This window comes from Neodiprion lecontei, chromosome 2, assembly GCF_021901455.1.
Source record: "Neodiprion lecontei isolate iyNeoLeco1 chromosome 2, iyNeoLeco1.1, whole genome shotgun sequence".
NCBI lineage: Eukaryota > Metazoa > Arthropoda > Insecta > Hymenoptera > Diprionidae > Neodiprion > Neodiprion lecontei.
Window position 1 is genome coordinate 650,795 of NC_060261.1, and position 10,055 is coordinate 660,849.

The window sequence follows — 10,055 nt, forward strand, 5'->3', positions numbered from 1 at the left end:
CAACAACAGAGTTGGTTATTTTTAAACCGTGTCAAACGGTTTCGAAAACCCGCAGTCGAGGCGGGGGATCAGCCGACGGTATCTTCAGGGGCCTGCGATCATAGGTCATGATAGAATAAGAGGTCAGCCGAGCTTTTAAGGGTCTACGACGCCGATCGCATACCCGGAGGCATTAGTCGACTCTCGATCACCCCGCGGTCTCTTTCGCGCCGGCGTTACCATTTCTTTGTCGTTTCATACCTTTTACCGACATCTGTTTCATAGGAAAACGGTAATTTGAATTAAGGTGCCCGACGACGAGTTGCCGCTACTTAATACTTTCGTCTGTATCGAACTTTCAGAAATACAGTGGATGATGCGGACTCAGTCTCGTGGTTGTTTCTCTCTGGGGGGTTGAACTTTTTATCAAGGGACCTCGCGGAACCCTTGTGGAAATTGGCTCCCGGTCGAATTGGTGGGGTTTTCAGTATGTTATGGTACATATCTACCCGGTCAAAACTTCTCATCGACACAATTTCCAAAAAGCAGTACTTTCCGAGATACAGGCTTCGGAAGAAGGTGTCCAGATTTTTTGACAGCTATGAAATTCGTGATTTTCATGGATTACAAAGCTTCAAGGGGACTTGAAATCAAATATGTCAATCAAAAAATTGTACGGTCGATTCTCGAAGATGGGCAGGAAGCTGTGATTGATTCCATCCATGAACTCGCTGGTTTACCGGAAGGAGGTGCAACGTCAGGTTTCGCCTGAGGAACGAGACTCTCCGACTCTTGCAATAATCGACTTGTCCTGGTTTTCACGCGTCTGCGGAGTCTCAGCGAATCGGCTGTGCAGTTTTTGATCGATAAATTTGATTTCAAGTCCTTGAAGCTTTGTAATTCGTAAAAATCGCGAAATACATAGATGTCAAAAAATCCATACACCCCCTTCCAAAGCCTGTATCTCGGAATCTACTGATTTTCGCGACTCGTGTCCATGAGAACTGTTGATCCGGAGGATATGTACCATAACATACTGAAAATCCAGCCAATTTCCATAAGGATTCTGCGGAGTCCTTTCTTGAGTTTGTTGCCCCGGTTCTAAGGCGATCGTTGGGCTGATTCCAATTGTTTTATGATATCACGAGCATAGAGTCTACCAAGTTCTACAGCTGTGAAATGCCCAGGAAACGATAGTTATGAAGATACAATAAATCGTAAGAACATTCTAGTCTTTCGGTTGCAGACAAATCTCGTTGGCCGTACGATGAAGATGGAATCGAGCAGGCTGTTCCTCGCAGTGGCTGCGATGAGCATGACGATGTCGATGGCTTTCGATGGGAATCCCAGTTCCGAAGAGTCGATCGCAAGACGTCAAAAGGCGACCGGCCCCTGCCTCCGTATTGCTCCAGACTTACCGCCCTGCAACTTTGACATGCAGGCCACTTGGTAGGTCGATTTGTCATTTTCAAATCACGATTTTACACCCAGAACGAAAGGCCCTTTGCTTCTAAGCGTATGTCAGCCCTAAGCGAAGTGAACGTCGGGTAAACTTGGAAGCACAAGGCATTGAATTTTGCGTTGATTGATTTCTCGAGCTTATCATGAATTTATATCTACAGATTCTTTGTGTCAAAGGTCAGTGAGTAAAAAATACATTTTTTCGGACTTCCTCAGAAAAACTAGAATGTTTATTCAACACATTGACATAATATATATATATATATATATATATATATATACACATATAAGTTGTGGTTAAAATGTTTTTACAAAATAGAAAGTCAAAAACTTACATTGAACTTCAGTCAAATAATGCCGGCGAAAGAACCAGACAAATAACTTTATGGCTTCCTTCGATATTGGTGAGCAGTTATAATCTTAATAGTGATGGATTAAGTGACTACCTAATTTGGATCTGATATTGTTTAACGGATAATACTGGGATTACGGAAACTTGATGTTAAATTTATCGTTGCTGCGGTCCTATTACTTCTCTTTCAATAAGAAAATATAAGTATTTGAAAAAACATTCAACCACAATTTATACATGTATGTATATATATATTATGTAAAGGTGTTGAATAAATATCCCAGTTTTTTTCTGAGGGAGTCCGAAACGTAAAAAAATGTTCTTTTCACCCACTGACCTTTGACATCGAGAATCTCTACGCTTGAATTTTGTCTGTTCGGACTTCGGAGGGTATATAAGAATTACCAACAGAAAATAATCCACGACAGGCGTTCAACGAGCGGTGAGATCTTTCGCGGTGCTCCAGGATCCGGTTACCCCTTGGGGTCGGCCACGGAATTTTTACCCGGCGGAAGTGGCGACGATAATCTGAAGGGTAACCCCGCCGTGTTGGAAGAGGGCGGCGCGACGTTACCGAGGCGGAAAAGTATCGAGGAATTTGAGCTTTACGCAAACGATCTTGCCGTCACCATAGTTTATTATTTAGAGGGTTGCTTACCCTCGAGGTAATACAGTTTTTTTATTTATTCCTCATTCTTCTATTCAAGGCTTATCTCACCTTTTCCGTAAAGCTTTCAACATTTTTTCATTCTGTGTTTTTCCAAAATCATTCAACAGACTACCCTTTGATCTTCCGACCTGTCCTGTCGAGGAGTCGCGGAAGATACAGTTGAACAAGCTGGTCCCCTTCCAGCTGCCCGACATTTACGACGCGATGATATTCCCCGAGATCGACGTCGAACAGATCGAAATCGCTCATCGTCGAAACATGCAGAATATACCTGCTCGGACCGTGAGCCATGAGGTAAGAGGTCTCATCGAGGATTCCTGGGAGTCTTTTTTTTTAAAGGAAATGAAAATACTTGGGGCTGTTTGAGGTTGAGGATTTTATTATTTATCGTTTTAAGGAATTATTTTATTGAAGTTAATAACAAAATGAAAAAAAAATGTTCGGGTTGAAAACACCTTTTCAGGTTCCAGCTCGTAGCCCGAATGTGAAAAAGGATTTTTTTCGATTATATACGATTATGAACAAAAAATTGTTGAAAATAAGCCACGAGCTTCAATGGATGGACAAATTTTAAAGATTGTGTCAATATTTCAAGTCGATCGGATAAGAATTGACCGAGGAATTTGCGCCATCGTATTGAAAACGTGGTCGTTCGCTACTTCTATGCGGCATGCCGCCATTTTGTTATTAATTTTAATTAAAAAATTCCAAAATATACTTGAAACTATGAATAACAAATCCCTCAAACTCAAATTGCTACGAGTGTCTTTATTTTCTTAAAAAAAAAAGAAACTCGTAAAAATAGGTCTAATATTAGACCCTTGAAGCTGCTCCCCCCCCCCCCCCCCCCCCCGCCCTGTAATCGGTGCTTCCCTTTCGTAAATTTCTTCCTGCATAAAAGACGTACGCAGAGGGAGAAGACGCGTGATTAATTTCTGTAATAAAAGCAGGCGACAAACGTTAACGTCGTATTTGACAATATATGCATAGGCAAGTAAGGACGAGTATAAGAGAGAAAAAGATGGCGGGCATCGTAAAGTCGAGACGAGTTACACGGACCTGGATGATTCGGCGAAGGGCTCGGGAGCGGGTTTTCAGGACTTCCACAGTACGATTGTGAAGAAGAGTATGAGGCCGAGGACGGGGATGGCTAGCACGAAGTATTCGAAGAAGCTACCAGCGTCCGGACAGGTCCCGGCAGACTCGGGGTATCCTTGGACGACTGTAAAAAACGAGGAGAGATCGGTTGGTGTGGTCGAAGAGGAGCCGCGAACAGTTACGAAGTTCGACCCCCTGCAGGAGGGGATCGGGGAAAACAACCGGGTTGAACTTCCCGCGGGGATCGATGCCGGGAGCAGAGAAACGATCGACGGAGCGACGGAGGTCGTCGATATCCTCGCTAGGTATAAAAATAGGGTGCAGTGAGTGAACGGGGCGATTTATATTATAGTCTCGAGGCGAGCCAACGAACGAAAAATACCGTTTGGCGGGACGTTTTTCGAACAGCTGGGCAAGGTCCATTTTCTAGGGTATATGTAGGTGTAAAGATTAGGTCGAGATAGACGAGCTTTCGACGGGGATGGAATTCCTGCGGGCGAAGCCCGGAAAACGGCAAACTGAGAAACGGAGTGGCTTGGCTCAGGGGTAGCTCTGCATAACCGAATTACCGGCTCGCCCCTCGGAGCTATTTTCCTGCAGCCTGGAGATCGAGACCTAAACGCTTAAGCAACGTGCACGGGAATTAGATCCGGAGTTTTGAACACTTTGCCGTCTTCGTTGGCTCGAAATTCGTTAAGCGTCATTTTTTTTAGCAACGCTGCAGATGCAGCGGGAGGACAAACGAGGCGAATAAAATTCATTTCGGGGGTGAACAATATCCGATGATTGCACCGTTCGGATCTATGTACGTATGCATGTACGGACACGCTTGCGATTCATTGATTACGTGTACAGTTGATGCCTGGCCAGCATTGGAGACAAAGAAAAAAAAAATAATCATTAGAACTGATTGTATTCTTACGATTTTTAGGGAAACGTTGAGGCTTGTTCCAGGAATGCATGTGGCCAATTTGGTAAGTTGCAAATTACACCCGATTTGTTATTGTTCACTATATCTTTGTTACCCTTGAACTTCTCTACAATACGGTCATGTCTAAATTTTGAAAATTTTCCATCATCGAAAATCGGAATCGTTTATATTTAGGTTAACGAAATGAATACGGAATTTTAGAAGCGAGCATCAAAGCAGCAACGACGAGCGAATGTCTTTTTATCTTTTATAGTAATATTCATGCATTTACGCGGGTAATTTTAACAGATAGTCGTTGGGTTTTCAAGGGAATAAATAGATCGCGGTACACGGAGAAAGTGATCTTCAGACACTATAGGTATTAAATTGGGTTGAAACTGAGGATTGTACAATTCGTTGACCCTTGCCTCACAACTCAGAAGACTACCACCATAGGTAGGACTTATTGTAGTAACGGGTTGTGAATTGATATTATTATTATTTTTTCCTGAATAAATAAAACGGTTTCAAAAATATTTCGCATACGTTCCTTGACGGATTCCTCATACGCCCTTGAAGTACTCTTTCAAGTCGGTTAGATGGCTAGAAGTAGATAATACAATTGATCTGTGAAATCTAACTTGAGAGTTTTAAACGATTAAGGTATATATATTCTTATCATATTTCTAGTGTATTAATATGTCCAGATGAATATTCGAAGATAGAGATTCCAGTTAATAAGATAATGAATAGTTAAACCTATGAAGCGGTCATACAGCTTTCAAGTCTAAAAGTGATTTGGATGTTTCGTGGCTGTGCGATCCTTAGGTATCTAGATAATCAGTTAGATATAACGAATTCAGGTATACCGCGTTAAGAAATGAAAGTTACGGATTCATGTTAGAACTTTTTGCGATTGTAGGATTTTAATTGTAGTTCATTAATCACATGCTTTATGTACACGGTGAAAGAATTTCGTTCATAAATGGAATAAATAGATATGTATGTAAATAAATATTATGTATTATTATAAAAGCTATACGATGAACGGACTTCACCGCTGGATTACTTTTCCGGTGCTTCATTTTTAACCTCCTCCTCCTCGACTCCAGTGTCACTTTCGATGTCAGATTTGGTACGCAGAGACTCCTCTATCGCGTCCAGCTCATCCCAGCCATCTTCCGTTTGAACCAAGTCAGTAATTTCTCCTTCATGCCCCTCTCCGGTCTTCCAATAACCACCGTACGTCGGGCGATTCGACGTCACGACGATTTCAGAAACGGTGGAGGATTCCACAGTGGTAACGGAAGCTCCGTTTGAGGTCGTAGCCACAGCATTGGCCGAAGCTGTCACCTCGACGACCGACGTCGAAGACCCTTGAGAGCTTGTAACGGTGGCCGAGGACTCCGCCACAGCGGTGGAATGTGAGGATGTAGCTCCTGCAACCGCTGTGGATGTGACTTCGACGATCGGTTTATTTGGGGCAACTGGGACCTTGTTAACCGTGACTCCGTAGAACGGGACAGGCTTGTTTTCGACTACGAGGCCGGAGAAAATTGCGGGCTTTTCTTCAACTATGACTGTGGAAACCGGCTTCTCTTCGATTATAGTTTCGGCAATATGAACGGGCTTTTCCTCAACTATGATTCCGGGAACGGGCTTCTCTACGATTACAGTTTCGGAAGTGTGGACGGGCTTTTCCTCCTCGGTTGCGGGCTTACTGAAAATGTTCCAATTGCCCAGCAATCCACTTCCGAAAAGCGTTGGGCGCTCTGTAGGCTTTTGAAGTATGTAAGTTGGCTCCTTGATTATCTGCGCAAAAAATAGGCAACCGTTTTACAATCACGTTCTCAGACACTTGTTTAAGCTTGAAAGGGGAAAACTTACCTCGAGCTCTTCGGGCTTGTCCAACGAGATCGGTTTACTGGGTTTCTGAAAGATGTTCATAAACCCCTGAGTGACCGGCTGTTCTACGACGTAGACTGGTTTCTCAACGACGAGTGGCTTTTCGTCCGGTCTTTCGATTACCAGCGGTTTGCTGGTTGGCTGATTGAAAATGTTACCAAAACCACCGAGCAGCGAGGGTTTCGTAGGTTTTTCCAAACCCGCTGGCTTTGACGGAGACGGGAACAAGCCGCCGAAGATTCCCGGCTTCTCTGTCGGCGGGCCGACACCAGGGGCGTTGTTCTGACCGCCGGCAAGGGCCAACAAACCCAGAAGTCCCTGGTTGTTGGATATGTCATTCTCCGGTTTGTAAAAGAATTCCTGGAGCGATGGTATCGCTGGTACTTGAAACAAGCCCGCTATCAATCCGGGCTTTTCACCAGCTTGCGGTTTGTCCGCAGGTGGTTTGTAGAAGACGTTGAACCAGCTGCTCCCGTTCGGCCTGAAGAAGGTGTCGATCGCGGCGAATAGTCCGGGCGCGGACGTTGGCTCGACGACGATGACTGGCTTAATTTCCGGCTTCTCGTCGGTCTGCACGTAGTTGGGTCGGTTTATGTAATCCACGACGGTCTGTATTATGGCTGGCTTCTGGGGCTTCTGTGAATGAGTTTCCCCATTATTGTAGTGAGGGTTGCTCGGGCCCTTCCAAAAGTCAACCGGTTTGCTCTCCACGACTGTCGCCACGTCAGCCGGCTTTTCGACGACAACCGAACTCGACTCGCCACGCGGCGCTTCGTCGAGCTGAGATTTCGCTATCCATTTGAGATTTTCGTCGCATAAGGGAACCCCGATGTCCGGGAGGCATTTTTGAGCGACGAGGGTGGCCACCACGGGTGAATCGACCACTTTGATATCGTAGACGATCTCGCTGTTCATCGAGCTTCTAGTCATCTGCGGACCGAGTCTGAGGTACTTGCCGTGACGTCTAATTACAGCTTTGGGCTCTTGCAAGCTCGAGGGTCCCATGTTCTCCAGCTGAACAAATCTGACGACGTTGGGGGAGTAGAGCCTTGGTGCATTTAACGATCGGGTGGATCTTTTCGCGAGAAGATCGTCCTCGTCGATAGAATCTACGCTGCTCGAATCGTTGTCAGAGTCGCCACGTTTTGTCAACTCGCCATCTTCACCGGAGTAGAAGGTTTTCTCGACCTGATCGCTGTTTGCTTGATATTTCTTCAGTCCCATAAGACAGGGAAGAACTTCTGGTGCTGACGTCAGGCATACGGGCTGTCGCCATCGGATCACTTCGACGACTCGGGGTACTTCCGGTTCAGTGTAACGAGGATAATTCAATCCAAAGATATCACGTAAGGTTAGGCTTAGACCGCCAGTGACGACGGCGAGCAGGACCAGATTTAGTAGCACAAATTTGGCCATTTCTGGCGTTGATTTTCCGATCTTTTCTGAATTGGCCGACTCTACGGGAACAGTGATTCCTCGACGTCTCGTGTCAAACTAGTTTCAGGACGCGCTGAAACAGGGTCTTATATACCTTCTCGTTAGCCATGCCGGGTTCGGACTTTCACCCTGTAATGGTGGGCTCTTCCTCGTCACACGGGGGCGAACGGTAAATCTAAGGGTGGATACGGCTGTCGCCCGTCAACGGTAATAGCGCCGCCAATTAGTGGCAATTAGGCCCTAATTAGTATTGCTCGTGCCAAATGCAGCATACCAAATGCAGCGAATGTTTGAATAACAATTTAGAACCGTCCAGGTTCGACGGCAACGACGTTGATTCTGGAAAAAAATCAGTTTGCGAGCGTGCATTTGAATATTCATGTGGAAATCCGATTACCTTCTTCTCGACGCCAGGGCTCGGTGGGTATAATATATGATACGCAACAAAATACCTGACGACTAAATTCGAGCCTTTATTACCCGTCCCAACGACATTGCAAACGCATTGCAGAAACCTTATTTGAGCAACGATGGTACGGCTAAAGTTATTGCCGTGCTTGGGTACATGGCAGTAAAGTGTAAAACGTGGAAACGGATAAAACTGGAATGCAAGTTGTTGGTATTTCTAAACTGAATTACTAATATTAATTTTTCATAATAATTATCGAACGACTAATAATATGTTACTTGACTTCTCGAAACGTCATTCAGGTGTAATTTTAGATGACAATTAATCGAAATGCCCGAAGCAAGTGACGTACCTACTGTCTTATTTTTGTAAATAGAAAAGCAGCAGCATTCGATTTACTGCCTTTCTGCAGAATTACTGCTTTTTCCATGTTCGAAGTAATTAATTTCAATTACTCGGGCAAGCATACACTTATCTCTGATATAATTTACTGCACAAACGTGGACAAAATTCACCAGGGTCACAACACCGTTTTAATATGAAATATCAACGATTCAAAATAAGAAAGAATTTAAATTACCACTACGGCTTTTGTCCCCAGTCAATACAGATAAAAATATAATCGTAACGGATAATAAAGAGTAAAAAAGCAGTACAGTTTGAAAACTGCTGCTTTTTTACTTTGGAAATTGAATTTACTGCTTTCATGTTTAGGAAATTTAACCAATTTGAAACATTTGATAAGTTTACAAAATCATTATCGCGTTGAAATGACATTTCTAATGATTAATTCTATAATTCATATGTATCAAATCATCGGAAAAATCTATCAGCATCAAAATTAATGAAAGACAGTAAATGCCGTTTACTGCCTTTTATCTAAACACGGCAAAGTGGATCTTGGCAAAGGGTTTACAAATGTTTGCACGATTGAGAAGCCTTAATTGTGACGTGGGAAAATCGAGTGTCTCGGCACATCCATTCGTACGCGAAATGAAAAATGGAAAAACTGAAAAATTGTCCCTTTCAAAGAATACTCAATCTGTCCACATTTCCGGACGACATTCGTGAAATTGACTAACGACAAGCTTGACTATCTTCCAAATATTCTCAGCAGTTGTTTCTCTCCGCTATCTCCACACTATCTTCTCAGGACAAAAACAAAGCAACAGTGACAACTAAGACGAGGAATCTGACGGTTTCGGGTGCAGCCGTGGCGCGATACGAATGTCACAAGAGTGACACGTTAGCGATAAGAAACCAAAGTCGTATCAGGTGAGGAGGCCTGGTTTCCGGCGAATACGATTATAGTATCCTATACAGCGCAAAGTATCCGCACACATGCGAGAGTAACTGTACCTGTCCGTAGGTATGTTCCGTTCCGTTCGATGCACGGCATTGATAAATCAGGGTCAGGTGTGTCTTCCGAGTGGCTCCGGTCACTCGGGAACTATCACGTGCGTAATAACTCTGGTCCGTTGACCCGAAGGACCGAGAACGTATGTCGCAAGTACTTCGCAGCTCCTGAATTTCATACTAGGACACGAAAAATTACCGTTCAAGGAATTTCCACACCAGTTTCTCAGGCTTCCATGCACTGGTCCAATGACGAGCAACGCTCCGGAGTGACTAATTTATTGCTAGCTTCGCCCTGATTTGTTATCTACCGTCAAAGCTCGGATGGAAACGTTCAGGTAGGTACGTATGAACGAGTCGTCGTCGTCATCGTTGGCGAGGCGATCAGCGTACTGCGGCAACTTGCAACCATTAAAAAGCGATCAGCTTCGCGTACCATTGCTCATCGTCGACGAATAAGATGCAAAGGGGAGTAAAG

At 44.2% G+C, this 10,055-nt stretch overlaps 2 protein-coding genes across 2 annotated transcripts; one reads left to right on the plus strand and one right to left on the minus strand.

Annotated features, from left to right (window-relative positions):
• The first annotated feature begins 183 nt into the window (after positions 1-183).
• LOC107220456 lies at positions 184-4,522 on the plus strand. Its single transcript, XM_015659064.2, has 5 exons — positions 184-271; positions 1,226-1,428; positions 2,221-2,457; positions 2,570-2,756; positions 3,453-4,522. The coding sequence occupies exons 2-5, from the start codon at positions 1,247-1,249 to the stop codon at positions 3,885-3,887; spliced, it is 1,041 nt and encodes a 346-aa protein (XP_015514550.2). The 5' UTR covers positions 184-271; positions 1,226-1,246; the 3' UTR covers positions 3,888-4,522.
• An 840-nt stretch (positions 4,523-5,362) lies between these two features.
• LOC124292873 lies at positions 5,363-7,317 on the minus strand. The gene is made up of 2 exons (XM_046731310.1): positions 6,358-7,317; positions 5,363-6,282 (listed from the first exon to the last, which is right to left on the minus strand). The coding sequence occupies exons 1-2, from the start codon at positions 7,303-7,305 to the stop codon at positions 5,536-5,538; spliced, it is 1,695 nt and encodes a 564-aa protein (XP_046587266.1). The 5' UTR covers positions 7,306-7,317; the 3' UTR covers positions 5,363-5,535.
• Between the last annotated feature and the right edge of the window lie 2,738 nt (positions 7,318-10,055).